This window comes from Sorghum bicolor, chromosome 5 (assembly GCF_000003195.3).
Source record: "Sorghum bicolor cultivar BTx623 chromosome 5, Sorghum_bicolor_NCBIv3, whole genome shotgun sequence".
Taxonomy (NCBI): Eukaryota; Viridiplantae; Streptophyta; class Magnoliopsida; order Poales; family Poaceae; genus Sorghum; species Sorghum bicolor.
In genome coordinates, this window is record NC_012874.2 from 69,439,348 (window position 1) to 69,464,551 (window position 25,204).

The 25,204-nt window shown below is 39.0% G+C and overlaps 3 protein-coding genes across 3 annotated transcripts; 2 read left to right on the plus strand and 1 right to left on the minus strand.

Annotated features, from left to right (window-relative positions):
• LOC8082077 (putative disease resistance RPP13-like protein 3) lies at positions 262-4,755 on the minus strand. Its single transcript, XM_002451188.2, has 3 exons — positions 3,774-4,755; positions 1,223-3,251; positions 262-746 (listed from the first exon to the last, which is right to left on the minus strand). Exons 1-3 carry the CDS (start codon positions 4,604-4,606, stop codon positions 645-647), a joined length of 2,964 nt encoding a protein of 987 aa, XP_002451233.2. The 5' UTR covers positions 4,607-4,755; the 3' UTR covers positions 262-644.
• On the plus strand, positions 5,272-5,818 carry LOC8082078 (platelet glycoprotein Ib alpha chain). Its single transcript, XM_002449905.2, has 2 exons — positions 5,272-5,655; positions 5,759-5,818. Exons 1-2 carry the CDS (start codon positions 5,272-5,274, stop codon positions 5,816-5,818), a joined length of 444 nt encoding a protein of 147 aa, XP_002449950.2.
• On the plus strand, positions 11,504-24,284 carry LOC8070195 (protein NSP-INTERACTING KINASE 3). Its single transcript, XM_021461803.1, has 8 exons — positions 11,504-11,769; positions 11,911-12,402; positions 15,101-15,162; positions 15,359-15,456; positions 16,808-17,072; positions 17,160-17,376; positions 17,449-17,602; positions 23,806-24,284. Exons 2-8 carry the CDS (start codon positions 12,260-12,262, stop codon positions 24,016-24,018), a joined length of 1,152 nt encoding a protein of 383 aa, XP_021317478.1. The 5' UTR covers positions 11,504-11,769; positions 11,911-12,259; the 3' UTR covers positions 24,019-24,284.

The following is a 25,204-nucleotide window of genomic DNA, read 5'->3' on the forward strand; positions in this document are numbered from 1 at the left end:
CTGTTTCTTCCTTTCTGATATTATTCGTGTGTTTGTGTTCGGAGATTTTATTTATTGCGGTGTATTAATATAAAGCCGCTAGAATTGTAAATAACATTGTATTACCTGAGATTGTAAATGATCGATGCATTCAATCACGGCTTGTGAGGTTGTCGATTGTCTGCAAAGTATCTGCAGACGGTGTTTACACCCGGTGATTGTCATATACATGCGCTACATTTACACAATTACACTCATACAGTCCATCTAAATGGTACTACGGATTTCTGGGCAATAAAAATATACTGTAATATGGAGTTCCGAACAAATTATATAATCTAGCAAATATACTGTAATATGAAGTTCCAAACAAATTATATAATCTAGCAGCTGTGTGTATGTGTTCAAAATGACACAACCTTATTACAAGCAATACAAGCCACAGATGAGGTAGCCGCCTCAAACGTGGCACAACATAAATATGTTGGGCGCTTATTAGCAAGTAGGAACCACAGAATATGAAAGTGGAGAAAAAAAATGTAGCAGGCTTTGAGCAATGGTACTCCAATATATAGATCGAATAGCTCGGGTGGAGATAAGCCGACACACTAGTCTGTGAAGTCACCATCTGATATAGTCTCCGAAGTCATCATCTGATGCTGTCTCTATAAGTCTTCATCGGGGAACTGTTCAGTCACAAACTTGGCTGGCAGATTCGGCCTGTTCGTCATCTGACGCAGCCGGTTCATTATCTCCAAGTCAACAGGCTGTTGAATCAGAAACATTAGAGTTCATAGATAATTCTTTTTAATACAATCTTCAATTGATACTAATCATCTCACAGACATAAATTATCTCACAGGCATGTTAATTTTCCTAAAGAAGAACCACAAAATTAAGGATATGTTGTAGGTGACAGATTAAACAAAGTAAATGACGACGTATTGCAATCAAACCAAGGAAGCAACCATCAGCGGTCGAGAAAGCACACTACATATATGAAGATAGGAGACTAGAAAACAGAGTCTCCACTGGAGGCCTGAAACAGAGTTGATGCAGCCACTAGGACTACACACGGTTTAGTGCCTATATATATGGCTACGTCTGGTATATGTATAATGGACTAAACTGAAAAGTTAATATCAGCAGGCGTGGTTTGAATTCAAATTTAAATCTCTTTACAAGACACAGGAATAAATAAATAGGGATATATAGGAGTAACTTGAAAGGAGCAAGTACGTACATCATTAATCGTGTACATCTCAAACGTGGGATTGTTGGGATGGAGCTTGCATGCGTTTGTCAGTGCAGCCAACGCAGCATCCACCTCCTTGGCTGACACGCCTTCACAGTTGATAGGCCCACTAAGTTCCCGAATGGAAGGCAGGTACTCCAAGCCAAAACTGCCATAGTCACCATTGTTATCCTTTATAGCCTTCAAAGAGATGTCAAATCGAAGTATTTCAAGATTTGGCATCACTCCACGGGGTACAACAGATTTGTTGTTGTCATTGCTTTTTCTGGAGACGAACGGCATTGCATGTTGTTTACTATAATTCCACATATGGAACGAGACACTACCATCCTTCTCGTTGGGCTGTTCAAACAGCACCATTATTGATTCAGTCAAGAAATACCTCAACTTCTGGAAGAAGCAGCCATCACCGGCATTGATATTGCTTGCTGTCACTGTGGACTCTGTTCTGAGCATGAGAAAACAGAGAGCTGGCAACCTAGCAAGGAGCTTTAGATCCTGCTCATCCATAGTGGTCACAAATAGGTCCAAGTGGAACAGGAAGCGAAGACTTGAGGGATCTATGCATGACGGCATCTTAGAGAATTTAACTGGCAACACCAAATAACAGAGAGACCGTGGAAGCACAAAGCCTGCTGCCTCCCACATGGGTCTATATGCACAAAAACCATCATTCACACCTATATGCTGGATGTTCTTGAGATTGCATAGGGACTCCACGAAATCTCTCTGTATGCCCATCTTCTCAGTAGGAAAAAATTGTAGCACCCTCAGTTCTCGCAGCCTGCCCAGCTCCTTTATAAACCTCTTGGGAATGTCCCACCCACCAGGTCTACGTTTTATTATTAGCTCCTCTAGGGATGTAAGGTTTCCAATCCCGTCTACTGTATCCATTGGTGGAGCACATAGCCGCACTAGCTTTGTTACCTGGAAAATGCTTTCAGGCAACACTGTGTCAACATCAATTGTCTGGAGCAACTTTAGATTTCCTATTTGTTTCGGGATCTTATAACCTCTACCTTGACATCTTTGTATCCCAAGATACCTCAAGTGAAGTAAATCACCAAGATGATCAAGATGGCAACCTTCCTCAAAGCTGCAGTCTACTATGTCTAGCACACGCAGAATTTTAAATCTCAAAAACTGGTCCCGGTTATTAATACAGCACAGGAATGTACTAAATGACCTAACTTTTGTCATCTCAGTAACTGTGGCTTCAGAATTCTTATGTTCAGCTCTTCTATTTTGTTGTACTAACCGACGAACACTGCTTGCTGCATTTGTTGCTTCAACATTATCACTCAGTAGAGCAATAAAGTTTTCTTCAAATGCAAGCTTACGAATCATATCAAGAACCATATCATGAATACGACAGCCTGATACTCTGCCATCCCATGCCTCCACTACCTGGATTAAGCTTCTATTAATGAGATCATTGAAGTATTTTTCTCCAAGCTCAAATAATGTTTTTCCTTTTTCTGGATTGATAAATCCTTCGGCTATCCATTTCCATATCAAAGGATCCTTTTCTATCTCATAGTCTTCAGGATATGTACTTAGATATAGTAAGCATGTCCTCAACTCTGGAGGGAGATCATAGTAGCTAAATGAGAGTATTGTCATAGTATCTTTGACCTCATTATTATCTTCATCATGCACAAAACCAATAGAGTCGAGCAACACTGGCCATTGGTGTTTTTCTTTACCAGCAAACAAACTACCCATTGTGATGATTGCTAATGGTATACCGGCACATTTCTTTAGAATTTTCTCAGAAATGTCATCTGGTTGGTCACCAAGGAACTTTCTGTCTGCACCAAATATCCTTGTATAAAATAAATTCATGGAGTCATCATCGGAAAGTGGTTTTAGGTTGTAAACCTCACCAGATGCTTTGGCAACATCAACACTACGAGTTGTTGTGATGACTCTACTTCCACAATTATTCTCAATGAATGCCACTTTGATTTTTTTCCATTTCTCTACCTCCCATACATCATCAACAACAACGAAATACCTATCCACATGAAAGTGCATGAACCATGGTTAGTAATGATGTTTGGAACTTCTACAGGAGCAATCTGGTAGCATTTAAAAGTAGTCTCTCCATTGCACATCAAACTCATGATCACATTAGTACAATTTAATGTGTTGATGATTCAGAATATTTGTGACTAGCAATCAGAGTTGAAAGTAACTATAGAAGAGTAGATTCAAAAATAAGCTACATGTATTTTGGCATATGAATGAAAACTACACACCAAAGGGTCTATTGGAGATAATGAAGTATGTATTTCAATGCTCTAGCAGATAAAGTAAACCTATTATGTTCGATAAGACTGAATATATCGTTTTTCTTATATGTGTGGATGGGAGAAAATCAGTCTCAAGGAGCAGTCTGGCATAGATGATGCGAAGATAATATTTTTATTATAACCTTTTCCATACAAAAAACTAGAATTATCGACTGACTGTGGAACAACATCGTCTTAAAAGGCACTCGCTAATTAAAATTTACAATTGGGTGTCTGATGTGTACCTCTTCTTCTCCAGGAATTCTCGGACTTCACGGATTAGGAACTCCAGGCCTCTTTTAGTTTCATGAATATCCTTATACTCTTCCTTGTCAAGATCAAAGAGTATGTCCTTGAAAACTTTTACCAAATCAAGATCCCGTCCAACTGAAACGAAAGCCGCACAGTCAAACTGCGACTTTAGGTTCTCATAGACCGCTTTGGCAACAGTGGTCTTACCCAATCCTCCAACTCCAACAATAGAAACCTTCTTGGTGATCTTCTTGTCAGGTGCATCATCATCTGGTTGCAAAAGATTCAGCATAGATATGAGGTCGTCCCTTGACTTGTCGACGCCAATAAGTTGGGACACCTCTTTGTACGTAGCAATAAGGCGAGGATCAATAATAGTGGGTGCTGCTGCAATCTTCTCATCGAGTTTGTACCTCTGCCGCCTTTCAGCTATGTCGTCGAGACGCTTCTTGATATCCTCGATGGCACCTGCAATACTACGGCGTGCCTTGGCCTTGCTGAACACCTTGCCCATCTTCTTCAGGGTACGCTTGAGCCTGCTGGGGTCGGCAGGCGCGCCACCATCAAGCTGCACAAGGAAAGTATCGAGGACATCCTCCATGTCGTAGGATGCTTCCCTGATCTCGCGTGCCCACAACTTGACCAGCTCGTCGAGCCGGTCCCATGGCACTGCCGAGACCTTGCGGAAGAAGGCGTTGATGTTGTCCAGCTCGATTGACACCCATTGCACTTGCTTCTTCACGCCCTTCTGGAGCTTGTATTCGTCGCCAAGCAGCTGAAGAAGCTTTGGGGCCAGGCTTCCCAGTGCCCCGGTCACCACACTCATGCTTCTTCCCTTGCCTGGTTCAGATCTTGCAATGGATTCATAGAACTCGTATGGTGGTTGGTGTTGGTGGTGGCAAGGCGTCTAGCTAGATGGAGGCTGCTGTAGCTAAAGAGTTACTGCAAGCCGGAAGGCCCGGAAGCATTCAGGGCTTCAGGTAGCCATATCCATCGATTGGCCTTGGGTACCTACGCTGCTGCCTGCTGGTAGCACGTGAGTTCACGTGAGACCGCGCATGCATCCATGCGGCTGCACGCCATCCATCCTCGACCTCGATCGATGCATGCACGCCGTGCACTTTGTCTAAATTTTCTAATTCTTTACGATGACCAAAGACTGTGGTCGGTCAAGAGTGTAAGTTCTGAATGCCCTGCATCAAATATTTAAGAAATTTTTCTCGATACCTTTCATCCAAATTTAAAGTCGCGCGCGCGGAAGGTATGGACCACGCGTTCTGCGGATAGAGACGACGAGTGTGGTTTCTCCTTTCCCCTCCCAGCAGCCCCCTTTTTCTCCCTCCGCCGCCGGTCCCCTGTCCTCCTCGGCGTCCTCGCCGGCGGCAGGACAGGTGAGCCGGCCCCCTCCCTTCATCTCCTATTCCCCTCTTCCTCCTTCTTGTAAGATTCTCTAGCCAAATAAAGTCCGTATAGAAGAAGCCTTGGAGAAAGATGGAGAAGAAACCGGCCAACGCGACAACCCCGCCGCCAGCGCCGCCGCCGACGGAGCCCACCCCTCCCATGCCTATGTCGTCCCCCGCAACGCCGCCACCGTTGTCGACCCCCTCCGTCCCGGCTCCCGCGACCACCGTCGTCGACCCCCTCCATCCCGGCTCCTGCGACCACCGCCGCGTCTCTGCCCGCGCCGTCGTCCTCCACCCCGACAACTCCCTCTGCGCCCTCCCCTTCCTCCCTGGGGAAGACGCCCGCCACACCGTCGTCGCCATCGGACACCCCGTCTCCGCCGTCGACGCCTGCAAGCTCCGTTCCATGGCGGTGGTCTACATCTCGAGATCCAGATCTCGTCCGCCGTTCTCAGCTTGCTGCGGGGACCGTGTCCTTCGTCCTTATCTGTACCAACTCCATCTCTTCTCCTTCCTAGTTTATGTTCTTATTTTTCTTTATTTATTACTTTCGTACCACACTTGCATGGCTACAGGTCTTCATTCGGATAGAGACGCTCGGCTCTCTTGTCCCCTTCCTTTTAGTGCCTGCATAGTGTCTGTGGTCCTTGTTACCTATGTTCCATTTAGACAGCTACTTCTTCGGCGTTGGATCGATGATGTTGCCTTCATCTGGGATATCGGTTCAAGCTTCTACCTCCGGCAACGTCAACAACATCATCTTTCGGTTGCTGGAATGTGTCTTCTTCGATGGCTTATCCGTTTCCCCATCAACCGTCGCAATGCGCGGTCAATCCATCTGGGTGCACGTGTCCTGGACGCCTCTGCGTATTCCCCTCGCTGGCTCGCAAGTCTACCTCGACGCCTTAGTCGACGCTGCTGTCTTTATTTCTGGTCACAAGACCTCGTTGTATCAAGGTATCCCTTTGGAAACCTCATTGTATTAAGTCTGCTTTAATATATATGTTATGTTGTTGTCAAAAAAAAAAGTCGGCTTCAGATTGAACACAAGTGCAATATATATACATATATAGTACAGAAGCGTGCATTGCTTGCCAACGGCTACAACAACTCTGTGAGTTTTATTAACCCACAAAATACCAATGTTTTAATAAAAACATATCATAAACTAAATTTCAAAAATTGCCAGATGGGAAGAGACCATGGCAGGACTCACCACTGCGGTCAGGCCATACACTTTAGCATGATTTAATGGACACACTTGCATTTTGGTGAACACTTTCCTATTTACAGTGACCACGGCATCCTAGTTGACTTGACACACACTGCACATCATTTCTTGTCGATCCAAAATAAATGACCTATAGTAATCTCTAAACCTTAATCTTTTACATAGATACTAAAAATCATGGTGGATACATTTTGTTTGGAATATATACCTTTTGTAGTTTCGATTTTTTTTTTTGAGGAATAGCTATAAGTTGTTATCTATCCAAAACGCTGCAGGGACCCCCAAAAATCTTGTAATTTTTTCAAATAAATGCTAAAAGTCAAGCATGATCCATTTTTCTTTTTTTTATCTCACATCATACATTGTGTAGTTTTAAAATTATAATACTTCCTGTAATGCTTTGTTTGGGTTTCAGTTAAGCCGTTTTGATCCAAAATGATTTAAAAACATCTAGAATAAGTGAGTAGCATTATCTTGTCACGTAAATTTGCAGCATGCATGCTCAAGTAAAATCTAAAGATTTTTTTTTCCAATGTGCATGTGCAAAATTAGTTTTTCACATGAAATCAGATTTTACAGAGCTCAAAACCTGCACAAAGAATGAAGCTCTCTAAGCCGAAGACCGAATAGAACAAGGCTTGGTGTGCGCTGTGCGGAGGCAGGGCATGCCAACGGCATTGTCAAACTTAAAGAAAGTTGAAGGTCCAACTTTTATTTAATTGAACTGAGGAAATGGTTAAACAAAAAGTTATAAAACTTTGTAGTTGACAACTTTTTAATTTAAAATTATCTTATCTAGAAAAACTATGTTTGAATTTCTAAAAATTTAAAATTTAAAATTTTTAAACGAGCTCGGATAGATAAATATCAACAACAAAAAGTTGCAGATCTCAAAAATTATGAAATTTTGTAGTTAACAACGTTTTCTTGAAATAATCTTGTCATATAAAACTACGTTTGAATTTCTCAAATTTAAAATTCAAATTTTGTAAAAAGTCTCGGATGGCACTAGTACAAGATTTCTTTTAGGTGGCGTCACCCTTTTTTAAATCGAGGCGGACACCCTTTTTGCCCTCCTCCATTATTTCTAGTCAGCCCCTCCCAAACGGCTGCCTTGGTTAATGTTTAATGGCATGGTTATTATAATCCAACCGCCTTATAAAATCGGTTTATAGAGATGAGCGCTTTAAGACAACCACCTCCAAAAAAAGCCTATTTTAGCCTGTTATTTGAGGTTGGTTGCCTTTATGCGCCCGCCTTCATAATTCTATTTCGGAGGCGGGCTGTCACCTAAAAAGGATGAGGCCCAAAGCCCCCAATCAAGCCTGATAGCCATCTTTAATATAAATAGGTGATGTAAGAGTTTTCCTTCACTCACTCTCTCATCCTCTCCCTCAGCCATCATCCTCAGCCTAGTCTGCGCCCTCTTCCTTTAGCTCTAACTCTGTTCGAGCCCTCCCTCTCCCCCTCCACCTCTCCCTCAGCGCCTCCCTCACCTCACCAGAGCAGCACTCATGCGCGCTCCTCCCATCCTCCTCCCACATAGGAGCCTTTGTTGGCTTCTCCATCCATGTGGTGCTCCTTGCGACATTGCTTGTGTGTGTCGCGTGCCTCTTCAGCACCGGGGAGGCTTCGGGGTGGCATACATGGTGGCGGTGGATCTGGCCCCATCCTTAGTTGTGGTGGTAGATCCGGCCGCCTCCTCGGTGATGGCGGTGGATTCGGCCCCTCAGCGGTGGCGGCAAATCCGGCCCCCCTCTTTGATGGTGGTGGATCCGGTCCCCTCCTTGGCTTCGGTGAATCCGACCCTCTGCTCCTCTTCAGCGACGGATCTATCCCCCTCCTCTTCCCCAATGGCGCTCCTGCGCCCCTCTAGGTGCTCGACGTTGGTGGATCCAGGACAACGGCAGCGAGACCGGGCTTGACATTGGGACCGTATAGACTTGTGTTGGGCTTGGCTTTTTTATTTTAATTTATGGAGACGGGCAAAAGCAACCGCTTCTGTTAATCACGGATTAACCCTAAGCTTTGATTGGAGGCGTTGCAACGCCCGTCACCATTAAGTTTTCTGTACTACTGTTGAGAAACTACCAAACCATAAGTTATAGATCTCGAAAAGTTAGAAAACTTTATAATTAACAAATTTTTCATTTGAACTTGTTTAGAGCCTCAACCAATCAATTTATACTCATATTAGTATAATATATGTGGAACTAAAATCTAATATAAACACAAGTGAATATTCCTATTTTTTATTGCATTTTTGGACTTCCCTAGAAAACCACGTTGAACCGACAGTGATGTCAAAATCTAGAGTAGTGCTGGCCAACTGTGCAAGCACTCAGTGCTGCATGTTGCGCCAAGCTGAGCATCTTTGCTCTTTTCTCTCTCTGCCTTGTTTAGTTCGCAAAATTTTTGGGTTTTGGCTACTGTAGCATTTTGTTTTTATCTGACAAACATTGTCCAATCATGGAGTAACTAGGCTCAAAAAATTCATCTCACAAATTACAGTTAAACTGTGCAATTAGTTTTTATTTTTATTTATATTTAATGCTCCATGCATGGGACCAAAGATTCGATATGACGGAGAATCTTGAAATTTTTTGCGAACTAAACCAGGCATCAAGATTGCGCTGATATGTTGCTATAAACCAAGTGACATGGCATTAGGCCTTGTTCAGTTCGCAAAAACTTTTAGAAAGACACTGTAGCAATTTCATTTTTATTTGACAAATATTTTTCAATTATTGAGTAACTAGGCTTAAAAGATTCGTCTCGTGATTTACGGATGAACTGTGCAAGTAGTTTTTGTTTTCATATATATAATACACCATGCATGTGATAGAGAATCTTGGAAATTTTTGGAACTAAACAAGATACCTGCTCAGTCACCTCACGCCAACATCCCCGACGACTTTCCACCCACACGCTACGCACAGTCTCCAAAATTTTCTCATTCTTTACCATCAACGAACTGGTGGGTCAAAAGTTTAACTTCTGAATGCATGCCCGCATGGAATATTTAAGAAAGTTTTCCCCATACCTTCATCAAACATTGGTTTAACTTTAAACAATATCCATAATATATAGTACAGTACAATGTGATGTTGTGGAAAAACCGTGCGTTGCCAATAATGCCTACCACATCTGTCTCACGGCGCAAAATCTTTGATGAGACAGTTAACACACAAAAATACTAATATTTTAAGGAAAACACATCCGAAACTAAATTTTCATATGAGTTGTTTCAGAAACAATGGCAGGAGTCATCACTACGAACACGCCACATAATTTCGTGTGATTTAATGGACATACTATTGTTTCTGCGAACACTTTCCTGTATATACAGTGAGTCATGCCATCCTAGTTAACATACCCTCCATATCATTTATGGTAGATCCAAACTGAATGACGTAGTTTTTATTTAGTTTTCCTAAAATTGAATGACCTAGTGATCCCTAAAAACCTCATTTTTTTTACATAGATACTAAAAAATGGTGGACACATTTTATTTCAAGCCTGTGTCATATATATTTCATAGTTTGGAATAAAACTCTTTTCGTGGAATGTTATATTTGAGTTTTAAAATAAGGTATATTTTCTTATCTACCAAAAACGACGGATACACAGACCTCAAAAAAATTTATAAATTCTCAAAATATATGCTAAAAATCAAACACAGCTTGTGTCCATGCATTTTGTTTGGAACCCATAAAGTTGCTGTCTCTGATCGAGGCAGAGGTGCAATTTCGTGAGGGACAGAGGGAGGGACATGCTTCTGTCTGTAGCACCTTACCTGACAGTGGTAGTGGTGGTAATATGGCGCAGGATTCTTTTTGTTGATTATTTCTTCGTCTCAAAAAGCCAAGTCAACGTTCAGTCAAAATTTCGTAGGGTACTAAACTATATATCGCTTAGTATTACGTGCCATAGAGTTTTATTGATTTATTAAATATTATATAGGCCAAGTCCATAATATATCTAATAGAGAGTGGTGTTTCATCTAAGTTTCACTTCATTTTAGATGATATGGTAGTCATAGAAATGACATAATGAATCTCTCAACTGAGACCTTGTTTAGTTCATCTCAAAATCAAAAAAAAAAAATTAAGATTCTCTATCACATCGAATCTTGCGGCACATGCATAGAACATTAAATATAAATAAAAATAATAACTAAGGTCACTCACAATGGAGTTTCATTAGAGTTTCGTGCACATTAAATATGTTGATGTGGCATTGTATTCATAAAGAGAGAGTAGAGAGAGTTTTATCCCCATAAAACTCTTATGCACTGTTTCTAAAATATGGATATATTGAAAACTGAACCATGAAACCTCCATTGAGGATGGCCTAATTGCACAGTTTATCTATAATTTGCAAAACGAATCTTTGAAGTCTAGTTAGTCCTTGTTTGAGTAATAATTACTATATACAAATGAAAGTACTATAGTTTCTCAAAATTTTTCGACCTAAGGAACTAAACAAGGTCAGAGAGTTGAGATAAGGTCGTGTCGTGATAAATGCTACACGTCTTACCGGTTCAATAATATTTCAGCTAAGGCCCTGTTTAGTTTCTCATCCAAAATTTTTTCATCTATCCCATCAAATCTTTGGATATATACATGGAACATTAAATGTACATAAAAAAATAAACTAATTACACAGTTTGGTTGAAAATCGCGAGATGAATCTTTTAAGCCTAGTTACTCCATGATTAGCCTTAAGTGCTACAGTAACCCACATGTACTAATGACAGATTAATTATGCTTAATAGATTTGTCTTGTAGTTTCCTGACGAGCTATGTAATTTGTTTTCTTATTAATTTCTAAAAACCCCTCCCGACATTCTTCCGACACATCCGATGTGACACTAACAAATTTTCGTCTTCAATGGCCTAAACTGGCACCGGAGACTAGCAGCCAGGTCTTTGTTTTCAAAATGTTGGTAAGCACTAGAAGACGTACTTTGATGGCTTCTTTTTATTTACTGCTCGTATGTAAGGCGTTGGGAGCAGGTGAAGTGGGCTACATGTGGGGCCCACGTGCAGCGTGCAAAGACGAAGGACCTTATACTTTAGTCCCCTTGACCCATTGTCCATGGTGATCTTCTTCTCTCTCACTCGGACTCAGATCCAAACCAGCGACGCGCTCCATTAGCCGGCCGGCCGATGAATACAGCGTCGGCCGGGGCGGAGCAATTGTGGATTAATCGCTATTTGCTGCTTGATACGCAGTAAGATCGAACAAGACTTGCTGGGTACTGGTCGTCGTCTCGTCTGAGCAAAAACAAGACTTTCCGGAGGGGCAGCAAAAGGGGAAAAATGAACACGGCAAAAAGAGCTCATATATAAGGTCAGTGCCTCTTCAACAATTGCTTTGATCAGCTCATAATAAGGTTGCTTGTCTTATTTATGTTGAAATTAAGCCTCTCATCTCAGCTCACAAGATCACAGCACTTATTTGATGCATTCTTTTTTCCGATTGATTTATCAGAGGAGATCGATTCTAGCTCGGTGTAGTCAGCCAGCAGCAGCAGTCCAAGCGCAAAGATGGCCGACCTTGCGTTTGGCAGCGTGGGTAGGATCATCGACATCGCGCTGAAGATCAAGGAGGCCGTGAAGAACGTGAAGCAGAACGAGAAAGAGTGCCGCGACATCGAGAAGTGCGTGGCGAGAGTCACCGCTCTCATCAAGCGCCTCGACGAGCTGACGGAGGCGATGGAGGAGCGGATGTGACGCGCGACGCGCTGGAAGATTTGGCGGAGAGCCTCCAAGGCGCCCTGGAGCTGGTCACCAAGTGCCAGCGGAAGCACGTCGTCCGCCGCTTCATCGGGGCTGGGGACATGGCCAGGGAGCTGCGCCTGGTGCAGGACGACATCTTGCGCAAAGTCACCATAGGCTCCTTCGCAACCAATGTAGTCCAGCTTGGAATTACCTTGATGACCATTGCACAGGCTAGCGCTCCTGCTCCGCATCCACAAAACAGGTAATACTTTGGAACCGCTACCTTGGATTTCATTATCATCTTGGAGATGCAGATAGGGCCTAGATAGGCATATTTTTGCTATTATGGCGTTTTGGCACGAGCACTAGCAGCACAAAGATGTCAAATGACGAGCAGGACAAATCAACTCATGCCGCCCTGACCTTGGATCTGTTACAAAGTGACTATAGTAAAACATTTTTATGGGATTCGTGGCTGAATTTCAGATGTCTGAATTTTAGTTTTCATTCAGGCTTGTACACTGAAATTACAGTTTTAGTTGGTCGTAGTTTCTCACAATCTGCAGTGTTTGGTTCTAGGAATAAAAAGCCAGTTAGACAAAAACCACGAACCTAACAAAACCTGGTATGTGTTGGCACAAAGAAAACTTAAAACATCGAAATAATTATTATATATAGTTTGACAAGGGCAAAAATTTGAAATGTTATGACAAAAAGACAAATGGTAAATGATAAAATAAACAATTTACTTTTACTAATTCTAGTATAAGATTGTTGCCTCAAATCATCTTAAAATTCAGGCACCCAAAATATATAAAAAGTACATTTTTATATATGGTTTGTGTTTCTTTAACTTAGAATGGAACCCCTACTACAAATGGGAATTTCCTTGACAGTTTTGAATTTTTTGGATGGTTATTGCATATACCGTCAGGGTAATAGTAATTATTTTGACGGATTTTCTATAACACACATGAAAATTAAAAAAAACATAAAAATTCTAAATTAACCAATGAGTACAAGTAACCATCAGTTGGAAACTCACATAATATTGTTGCATTACTATTAGTTTGAAACTCACAGACATACTGGAATCAACAGGTTTCCCTAGAGTTGAAAGCCTAGGGAAATGCTCTAAAACTGTAGGGTAACACATTTCTTAGGAATTTTGGTAAGGAAAGGTCTCTAGGGAGTATTTTGACGTGAAATAATATTACTCTAGGGTTCTTGACGAAAACCTTAGGGAAACAAAGCTTTCCCTAGATATTTTTAATCATAGAGAACCCGTCCGGCTACCGGTACATCCAGCGTGTAAAGTAGTTTTTCCTAGGATTCATTGCCCTAGGGAAACTTATAGTTTTCTTATATAAATTTGAATATACCAATATATTATAGTGCTGATTCATTATTTATTTTTATATAAGTTTGAATCTATTATTGGTTCATGTCCCTCGGATCTCCATTAATTCACACTTCAAACGAATCACAATCGGAAGTAAGTTTTTACAAAACATGGATACAAGTGCATCTTTCATATCTTTATTTACGGAGCATGGATATATCAACACCAAGTTATTGTCACCTGCACCAAAAACAAGAATCATGTTATCGCGATGAAAAAAATAGCTTTTATTTAGATTTTTTGAAGAAATAGTCTACTTCAGACTACAAACATATTTCAAGGCTTTGGCAAAATAGTAGGGATTTTTTATGATGCTCTAATTTTGAAAAGCTAAGAGATTTTTTTTATACAATAAACTCCATAATTATCTTATCTTATTTATTTGCTGAAAACATAGCCTTTCTAGAGTTTTAGAAATCGATTCAGTATCCTTTTTACTCCAAGGTCTTGCATATCTTAACTCGTCTCTCAAACTGAAGTTTAATTCTTCATAAAACAGGGCATCGATCAAAGTTATCACTTAGTAAGTGATAACTTAATAATTTAAATACTAGGTTTGCAATGGAGTATTCACATTGACGTTCACTGATTCACATGTTTTATTTTTGTAGACTATGACAATAATGGCCACGATCTCTTTAATTATCCTCACCTATGCTGTCAGGAAAATGATATATAAAGTAACACTCAAATATACATCTATGTCACCCATCTCTACCACTATAAAATATAATTTACAAATAAACCCCTAAATTACCCCCATCTACCATTATGACTGATAACTTAAAATAAATAACCTCTAAATTTGCATCTAAGTATACCCTCATCCACTATAAAAGATAATTTAAAGTAGTGTCCTATATCTAAACAATCAACCTTAGTAATTAGAAAAATAATGCAAAGTAACACCACTATGTGTAATTAAATTTATCCACATCTTTTGCAATGGACGATGCTATAAAATATCTGTAAAGACAAAATGGACCAATAAGTGGTAAAGACAAACCATCAAACCACCAAACCGCGGTGTAAATCCGCTATACCTCCTCCACTTGCTCGACACGTGTCGTTGTCGTCAAGATCGCTCTATCACCAAGTCCTCCAGCCCGTCGCTTGACATGGTCAACCATCGTCATGACTTAGTCAACACAGTCTACCTAAGCATGTCCTCTTGCTTGTTGATGCCCTCATGTGTCAGCCACCGTGGTCAATCCTTCGGACATCTTGGCTCCTCTGTCCAAGCCTCACATCTATCCTTCACCGCCACAGTCTATCGGCATGACATGTCTCTACTTGACATTCTTCATGCCCATCGACCGTCTCTAAGCTCCACTCCTGCACACCAGCATAGCCAAGCGACATGTTGCACACACATACTCAACCATGGTTAGTCTTCAAACTCAACCAAAGCCAATCATCTCCGACAAACACTCGTCACACACAATGGCACATATCAACCTTGTATTCCCAATCATTCCTTTCATTTGTTAATTGTCAACGTGAGCATCTTTTACGCATAGTTACTGATCGTGTCGATGTTTCAATGGCAACACGGCAGATCCGAGAAAGATAAAACTAAGCTATCAACAGGATGTGGGGTGCCATCTGATCACTTATCTGGTAAGACAACATTTCATTGCATTTTCCAACATTACTCTTGTCCCTTTAAACATGTAGGATAGCAAAATCCATGTGGATCATTTATCAGTATATGCCATTTGGCTCCTTTAAATAGCATAGATTCAAAACTTACAGTTCTTTGCATAATTTCATCAACAACGACATCGGTTATCATTTATTTTCTACCTTACGACAGGGTTAAGGAAATTTAATTTGTCTGAATTGGAGGTTGCTACACAGAACTTTTCTGTGGAAAAATTGATTGGTAGGGGTGGCTACGGTGCTGTTTTCAAGGTACTCGATGTGCTTTACTTCCTATTTTACTTTAGAGATTCCTTTATGACTATACCCACAAGTACAGCAACTTATACTCGTGCATGAGCTCAAAATTAAATTTTAGAATTCATAGACAAATGCAAACTAGCTCATAATATCTTTTGTCTTTCAAATTTGTTTGTATCTAACACGATACTTTTATAGGTACTCTGTACCACTTTTTATTATTATAGACTTTATAACTGGTTACTCTACATATTATTCCATTCCCATTCATAGTTTTTCTCTTCTTATTGCACATCCATGTGTGTTTGACATATACTCCCTCCATTAAAAATTATATCCATATATATAGAAAAAGTTATTTACCAATAAAAATCAAAATGAGTTATAATCTAGAAAAGAGAAAGTACTTAAACCTTGGCTTGAGATATGTGTGTTTGACATGAAAATTGATATGCTTGAGATATGATTTTGTAACAATATTCGAAGCCATTTAAAGGCATTTTTGGAGAGGCTCTTATGGGATCTATTGCATTCATAAATCATAGGGAAGGAACCACTTTATTACAATGACTTTGAAGTTGCCTCTTAAGTTTAGAATGCATGAATTTAACCAACAAACTTACATGTTGCCCTTAAGTTTCTTTCATAATCAAAGAACCGCTTGAAATTTACAAGGAGCAAATGACATATATGAGTTGTTGGAGACAACAACTAATATTAATGTACCAAGCCTAATCACTCTTGTTAAAACAATTTTAGAAGGGTCCCCCTACCTAGGCAAATGGGTCATGGAAAAGTAGGGGTCCTAATTTGCTGGCTGCTGCGGCAGTTGCTCTTATCTCTTCCCAATGAATAGCTCTAAAGGCTCAAGTGAACCAAATCATATAGTCGAACGCTACAACATGTAGTTAGTCCTTCTGTGCAGAAATATAAGGGATCCAAATTTATCCTAAGTTAAAATTTTACTTGGAAAAAAATTATAGGAAGGATGAATATTAATTACGACATAAATTTAGCATATTTGATGTGTTTAGAAGTTAATACTCTTCGCCATAAATTTGATCAGCTTTCCATAGTGTGAGTTGATACAAACTTGGATTCCTTGTATATTTTAGGACAAAGGGCATTTGGGTATAATATATTTACCCGAAATGCCTCCGCTCACATTATTCTTATCTTCTGTTATTATGACTTTCATTTTTTATTAAAATGTTTATGAAAAACCCATAATTAAATGTGAGACAGGAGATCACCCTCGTTCCATAACAGCAGTTCGCGGTGCACCACACTATGCTAGGACTCTAGAAGGTATTCCATCTCACTAGAATGATCAAATTATGCCAGTCGTATTCTTACTTTGCAGGGCGTATTGCGCAATGGACAAGTGGTTGCCATAAAGGATATGAGAATTTCTGTGGTTAATGGTGGAGATGAGGTCCTGCATAATGAAATTAAGATTGGTCGAAAGCTTCAGCACAGAAATGTAGTTAAAACTCTGGGATATTGCATCGACGACCAAATGGTTTCGGTTTGGCATGAGGGCCAAGAAGTGGAAGCAGTAAAACAACGTCGCCTTCTGGTCAATGGATACCTGCCAAACGGAAGTTTGAATCGAACGATTCTACAGGGTATGTTCTCACCTGTGTGGATAATTTTTCGTGTTTTGACAATAATAAATAGTTTGATATAGAAACAACGGTTTCTGTACTTTCCAGGGACACAAGGTATTTGTTGGCCCTTCTGCTTTAGAATACTTCAAGGGATAGCGCAGGGCCTCCATTACCTACATGAGCAGAACATACTCCACCTAGACCCGAAACCAGAAAACATCATCTTCGATTCCGACATGAATCCTGTGATCATTGATTTTGGATTATCAGTTGTGCTGGATAATGAGGATGACATCGTTACACTTGAACCAGTGGGCACATTGTAAGCTCTTTTATATATATATCTTTTCATTATTATCTTTTTCGACCTTATCCTGTTTTCTCATACATCCAGGGGATATATGGCTCCAGAATATATTAACAACGGTGTGGTGTCAAAGAAACAGGACGTGTTTGCTTTTGGTGTCGTCCTCCTTCAGACCATTTTCCGAGGATGCGCTAAAGTTGATTTTCAAGACTACTACTACCGTGATGCGGATAGTAAATGGGTAAGTAACGTATTTACAAACATAGTGCTGCAACTGAATTCTCTACATATCAATCTCTTATGTCATGTTTTGGACACTGAAACGAATTAATGAAGCATCTGAGAAAGATAAAGAAATAATTTGGACCATAAACTGATCGACACAATAAAGGAAGTCCAAAAATGACAAAAATATTCTAACGACCTGGTCTGACATGTTTGTCAGATGGACACTGGCAAAAAAAAAATTGAAGTTGAACACCGTGTTTTCTTATTTGGTCCGAACTGATCCAATGTTTGATGAGATGCAAGAGCAACTTTAATATACTCTCTATATCCTTCATAATTTATATGAATAGAGATTTTGATAAAAAAATATTGTCCAAAAACTTTAAATTAATCTCCAAATACAGACGTCCAATAGATGTTTTGGTAACCAAAGATGAAAAAGCGAGGATGACTCTCTTGTAATGTGTACAAGAAATACGAAAGATGTTGAAGTGTACAAAGATATAGAAAGCAATTTTTACTCGAATGACTATCTTAATGATAATTTAAAGACTATAAATTTTAGAAAGTCTCTCCTTTAACTAGTGGCGACACGTCCCATTTGGTACCCATAACTAATTGAGGGAAAACATGTCCCAATTAAGGCCTTGTCACTCGACGACTACAAATAAATGCAATCATGCTGGGTCAACATGAGTTGCGAGAAAAGGTTTTCAATGACGGCGGTCGCATCATTTGCTTTTGCCACTTAATTTGTGTCGCGCATGTACTCTACCTTGGTGCTGCATCTCATTTTAAAGTTTATAATTAGATTTACAGAAATTATTAATAAATATTTTTATTTCCTAATATGTTATTATGAAATACTAGTCCACACGCACGAGCTATAATTTTAAAACATATACTATTAATTGATTAATAAAAAAACTTATATTTAATTATATGTTTTCTTTTTTTTATTTTGTACTTAATGACCATATACTTATTAATTATTTTTTCGGCAAGGGACTAACTTGTATATTTTTCATGCATATTTATACTTTTACTTTGCATGGCACCTTGTATATCTTAATATGCAATTAGTTTGTTTCCTTGCTACTATGTTGACCCTTGTAGCATGACATATATGAAGTCATGAATCTGAGTTTTCATTTTTTAAAATTTATTTTTATTGACTGTTATAGGTTTTTTCTTAAGTTAAAACTCTAGTGCTTATTGTATCTTTTTCTAACTCTCATTCTGGACTGCTTTAAAATAAGTATTTTAGGTCATATAGTACACCATAAATACTACAATAGCATATGCAATCATTTGAAACATGGATCATGTCACCTAAGGTAAATGATAGGGCTTCAAATGATATCTCTGATGGGCGATAGCAGTATTAACCTCAAGAGAATTTTGAAACTTATTATTAAGCCTTATAATAATCAAATTATTCTAGAGTAATGTTAAAGGGCTAAAAAAATATAGCCATCAGTAGTCTCCCACAATTCATAAGATGATTGAATTTTCATATCAAGGAATTATATGTGCAATTATGCTCATATACTATCAATATAGACATGTAAAACATTTATTTATAATATATAACTATAAATAAAGTAACAACCTATATAAATTATGTCATGGTTACTAACATTGTTTTAGAAAAAATTGTTAGTATCATTAGTATATCAGTTGTTAAGGAAATATGTTGTTGATGAAACATAACATATATATTTATTATCACTCGTGCATGATGGCACAATGTCTATGCTTACATTAATCAAATCTTAATATATTAATATTGTTAGAAGTGGGCAATGTACAAACATCTACATGTTCTATGGTTATTTAAACAATTTTTCATAGAAGATCTTAGTAATGAGATGAGAATTGGGTTACGTAAATTATTTATGTAATAGGAGTATGTGGGTAATTAGATGTCTACTTTAGATCATGTTTCTTAATGGCATGTGTGGGTAGTTTAAATATAGAGCCCTAACTTTTTTTTGTTTGCATTATGTAATAGCAGAGGTGGGTAATTATTTAGAACATATAATAGATCTAGGAACCTAATTTTTTTACTATTTTAGCCTTTTAAAAAAATCCACGTTTACACCTCGGAGCGTCATAATCTCAACTTTGGACCCTTTTCTCGGCGCCATAACTTACGGCGCCGAGATAACACGTCTCGACGTCATAGGTCACGGTGCCGAGGTCGCGGACCGGTTGATGACATGGTGATGATATGGCTCTGATATGGCATAACTCGACGCCATAAATTTCGGCGTCGACCTCGGCGCAGTAGATCTTGGCACCAAGGTCCCAGCCATAAAACACACATATTTTCTGGTCAAAAGCTCCCTCTCACACACGCTAACCAGCCAAGCAGTCTCGTGCCATGTTTTCTCTCTCCTTGGGATTGGCAAAGCCGCTGACACGCTTGGCAATATAACTGTTATTGTTATTGTAGGGCTATGCGCCTATAGTTCTCATATCTCACTTCTCTTTCTTTTTCTCTCTTTTCATAGCCACGCCTATGACATTTAGTTACTCAAAAACCAAAAACTTTTTAAGATTTTCCGTCACATGGAATCTTTCGACACATGTATGGAGCATTAAATATAGATAAAAATAACAAATTACACAATTTACCTGTAATTTGTGAGCCGAATTTTTTGATCCTAGTTAGTCCATAGTTGGATAATATTTATTAAATACAAATGAAAATATTATAGTATCCAAATCCAAAATTTTTCACCAACTAAGGCCTTGTTTAGATGGTAAATTTTTTTGTGAAATGTCACTGTAGCATTTTCATTTGTATTTGATAATTATTGTCTAACTATGAACTAACTAGGCTCAAAAAATTTATCTTGCAAGTTACAGATAAACTGTGTAATTAGTTATTTTTTATCTATATTTAATACTCCATATATGTACCGTAAGATTTAATTTAACGGAGGAAATGTTGGCTATTTTATAAAATGGGTGAGGAAGTAAACACGGATGCATATTGATTTGATGGAGCCATGTAGCTCACCGAGAAGCTGGTCTATAGGGTTGCGTGTCCGTCCAGCTCTCTTTGTCTTGGTCCGTCCAGCACTACAGATGGCCAAACGGGCCGATTTGAACGGGCCGGCACGAGCACAGTACAAGAAAGCACGGTCCGAAAACGGTCCGGCCCGGTCTGCCTCGTGCCCGTGCTGGAAGCCGCACACGACAGCACGGCACGGGCACGACACGCTCCAACAAGCGGCACGACCTCGGCCTGCTCCATCAGCCCGCTCCAGCGCATGGCCGCCGATTTCTTACCGTTACGAGGCCGGCTATATAAGGAGGGGGCGAAACCCTAGCTACACTGTGCTCATTTCCTCTCCTCGCCGCTCGCTCTCTTGTCTCTCCTCTCTCCACCGCTGAGCCGTGAAGGGCGAAACCCTAGCCCTCATCTTCCCTGTGGCCGGCGGCCGTCACAGCCACACGGAGTGACGGAGTGGTGTCCGTCTTCACGCTTCTTCCTCCTTCTTGACCCTCGATGTAGCCTCATCCTCCTTATCTCTTCTGTTCTGTGTGTTCTTTTTTCTTTCTAATTTGTGCTGTGAATTTGGATCTGTGATTTGAAGTTGTGAGCTAGAAAATTTTGAATTGCAAACTGTCAATTTTTACTGTGAATTGTGTGTTTATTCAGTGAACTAGGAACTGGAACGTGCTCGGACCAGCACGGCACGCTCTAGGTCTGGCCGTGTCATGCTCGTGTTGGGAGGCTGACACGGTAGGACGTCTAGCACGGCACGGCAGGCACGCGTGCCAAATCGTGCCCGTGTCGAACCGTGCCCATGTCGCGTCGTGTCGTTCCGTGCTCGTGCCGTGCCGCCCGTTTGTCCATCCGTATCCACCACTGTCTCCAAGAGATATGACATGCATATGCATGGCCATGGGAAGCAGCAATACACTCCCTTTTAATTGTCACTTTTGGTTTTCGTACGATAAGTTTGATTTAATTTGTAAAAAATACGTGTAATATTTGTGTCTCCAAATAAATTTGTTAAAAATCTAGACTTAAAGATCTTTCTAATGATACTAATTATGTATCATAATATTAATATTGTTAATCTATATTTAATTAAAGTTATTTATTGGAAAACGCAAATGATAGTTATTTTGGTTCGAAAGAAGTAGCCGAGTAGGTAACAGAGTAGGCATAGGTTAGGCTAGCGTGTGGGGGGCATAATACGCCGCCTTGTTTAGTCACCCCGAAATCCAAAAAGTTTTCAAAATTCTCCGTCACATCGAATCTTGCGGCACATGCATGAAGCATTAAATATAAACGAAAACAAAAACTAATTATACAGTTTGTCTGTAAATCGCGAGACGAATCTTTTGATCCTACTTAGTTTATAATTGGACAATATTTGTCAAATAAAAACAAAAGTGCTACAGTAGCGAAATCCGAAATTTTTTCGAACTAAACAAGGCCTGCTTCGCGCTGCAGCACATATTCCCATGCAAAAAAGCTGTTGCCTGATTAGCGCGTGTGAGAGGGAGCTTTTGACCAGAAAATGTGTGTTGCATGGGTGGGACCTTGGTGTCAAGATCTATGGTACCGAGGTTGACGTCCAAATTTATGGTGTCAAGTTATGTTATATCAGCACCATGTCATCATCCGGTCCGCGACCTTGGCGTCATGATCTATGGTGTCGACACGTGTTACCTCGACGCCATAAGTTACGGCACCGAGAAAAGGGTAGTTGAGATTATGACGTTGGGAGGTATAAATGTGGATTTTTTAAAAAAAAAATGGGCTAAATAGTAAAAAATTAGGTTATACCAAATTGATGGTTAAATGTTTCAGATCTTTATGAGAAATTTCTATGATCATCTTTTCTTTTCTTATTGTGTCTTGTGAGGATTAAAGTAGAGGCTTCATTAAGGACCTGCAGTTAGCCTTTCTAGTATTTATTTTTTTTGCAGCAAGACATGCATTTTGTTTAAACCAAACCATAAGATTTATAAACTCTTATTGATTCCATTTCACAAATTATGGTTTAGCTTTTGACTTTTAACCAAGTTGTACAATTATTCACATGTTTAGTAGAAACTCTACTATTTTTTTATTTTTTATTCAAAATTCGTTTTAATTAAAAAGAGTTTAGGTCTTAGTAATACTGTTTTCCACATGTTAATTAAGTTGAAACTCATATTGCACCCAAGCACCAAAGTTGTTAAATTGTTATATTACAGAATTATATGCGTAGTATTATTTTATATATCCTAGAGTTGAAAAAATTAAATTATCAGTACTGATATTTTGTAGTATTGCTTTAGTTAAAATGTATAAAGTTATTTAAAACAACTTATAAAGTTCATGATTAGGGAGTATTAATATAATTCAAAGGGAATTGTCAGTGTTATGTTATTGCTACATGATTTGTTAATTAAACATTTCCATGCTTATAAGCTATTAAAATATTTTTTTGCTATAATGTATATATGTTTGCTTAGTATACATGGTCAAACATAGCATTATGGTTATTTAATTTCACAGTTGTACAAGTTTGTATTTTAGAAATATAAATGTGTCGTCTATACTAGTCAAACATAGCATTGTGATTACTTAATTTTATATTTCTAGAAGTTTGTAATTCGAAATATTATATGTCTCATACTTTATGAATATAGATTTTTTGGTAATAGCATATATTATTATTTACAAATATATTTCGGAGAGGTGGGTAATTTAGATGCAATGCGAGGGGGTTATTATGAATTCTGTTTCATAATGACAAAATGGATAATTTAGAAGAAAAAAATTATAGGGTTATTTTAAATTATAATGATAACTATGCGTAATTTATAGGTGCATACATTAAGTATTTTTTTAATGGTAGAGGTGGGTAATTTTTTTATAAATTATAATAGATCCAATGGATATTATTGAAAATGATGATTACAATCTACCAAAGTAAAGACCAGATGTTTCTAATTTCTGGGATTTATCTTTTTTTTCGTAGCGCGTCTAGTGAGAGTTAACGTGGTGTCTCTGTTGTGGCCTGTAATTAGTAATAGTAAGATAAGATATCTATTGGTAATATATTTAATTCCTTATAGAATATTAGTATTTTTTATACATTTATTCATATTTAAAATACTTGACTTTTAAAAATGAGATGTGCTATTTAGGACGAAGATAGTACTATATAGTATATGACAGATCGTTTGTTTTGGCAACAGGATGGCGTACTGCAGCAAGATGTGGACAAAATCAAAGAAATATTCGATCCCACACTCGTTGAAGAATCTGAGTTAGCGGATGTAGCGAGGTGCCTAATGGTAGGGCTGCTGTGCAGAGAGTTTGATCCGGCAGACCGTCCGACAATGGCGGAGGTTCTCGACATGCTAAACGGCGAGAAAGAGGTGCCAGCCCCAAAAGACAAACCAATATAGACTCAAAGCTCCAATAAATATCTGTTCAATTATTAGCTAGTCGTGTTTGCTGACTCATATATATAGTGGGTTATATAACTTGGTCCTTCATATGACAGTTTATACAATGCATGTTTTAATAATTTGCCTCCAGGTTGTAACTTATCTTATTTTGTGCCGCGCTACCCTCATGTTTTGGCAGCAAGTCATGTTTCTTGGGTTTTCTAATGTGTTGCATAATAACTTACTCCTTTATTAGCAGCTTATGTAATTCTTGTTTTGATCCACTGCTCTCGTTTATGGGTTAGTACCTTTATGAAAATACTATATAATAATTTTATTTATATTCCTTTTTTTGAGAGACTCGGTTACAGATGCTCTCATTCACACAGATCCTACCGAGTTGGGTTGGCAAATTTCAACATTGTAAAAGCATGATACCGTTAAATCCTAAAATCTCATTCACGCAGATCCTACCGAGTTGGGTTGGCAAATTTCAAGATTGTAAAAGCATGATACCGTTAAATTCTGAAATCAATTCAGAAAAATATGAGCACCCGTGTCAAGTCGAGAACTTGAACCCGGTGGACAGGTTCCACCACAAAAAACCTAACCAGCTGACCTATGATCCGTTCGAATTTTATTTATATTCTCATGGTAACAATCGATGCCCATACCATTTAGAAACTTTAGTTTTTTTAGAGTAGCAAGTTTAGTATTACATGGTAGCAACTTCTTTCATAATTCTCCTAGCATATTTTTACACATAAATTGCTATTGAAATAAAACTTTTTAAAATATAGTCAAGCGAGGTCTAATTTTATTCGTCTCGTCACGTAGAAGATACCCGTGTAGATTGAATTAAAAACGGATGCCCCACAATTTATAGCTTGTTTTTAAAAAATATATTTTGGTAAACGTGCAAGTTGGTGATAGCATCAACCGTAATCTTTCTTCCAAACGCTGGGGGCACGCCAACATGTTGCACAGCGATGTGTTGTGCACACGTGTCAGCTGTAGAGTGAGGTCACGTGTTTCATGTACGCGCGACGGGTCGCGGGATATGGCAGTCCTTCGCAATGTTTTGAGACCGACACCAACACAACCACCGTTCTTCACAACACGTTGGTGTCTCCGATCGATCCTCGTCTAGCTTCATTCAACAGTATTTTTTTCTTATAATAAATCAGTCAATAGTACTTACGGC

Excerpts from the sequence above, each read along its gene's own strand:
- LOC8082077 (XM_002451188.2), bottom strand. The coding sequence starts at position 4,606 with ATGAGTGTGGTGACCGGGGCACTGGGAAGCCTGGCCCCAAAGCTTCTT. Across the intron at positions 3,252-3,773 it reads GAATTCCTGGAGAAGAAGAG|GTATTTCGTTGTTGTTGATG; the intron begins GTACACATCAGA and ends TCATGTGGATAG. Across the intron at positions 747-1,222 it reads AGATGTACACGATTAATGAT|CCTGTTGACTTGGAGATAAT; the intron begins GTACGTACTTGC and ends CTGATTCAACAG.
- LOC8082078 (XM_002449905.2), top strand. The coding sequence starts at position 5,272 with ATGGAGAAGAAACCGGCCAACGCGACAACCCCGCCGCCAGCGCCGCCG. Across the intron at positions 5,656-5,758 it reads CAGCTTGCTGCGGGGACCGT|GTCTTCATTCGGATAGAGAC; the intron begins GTCCTTCGTCCT and ends GCATGGCTACAG.
- LOC8070195 (XM_021461803.1), top strand. The coding sequence starts at position 12,260 with ATGGCCAGGGAGCTGCGCCTGGTGCAGGACGACATCTTGCGCAAAGTC. Across the intron at positions 17,377-17,448 it reads CTTGAACCAGTGGGCACATT|GGGATATATGGCTCCAGAAT; the intron begins GTAAGCTCTTTT and ends TCATACATCCAG. Across the intron at positions 17,603-23,805 it reads GTGATGCGGATAGTAAATGG|GATGGCGTACTGCAGCAAGA; the intron begins GTAAGTAACGTA and ends TTTTGGCAACAG.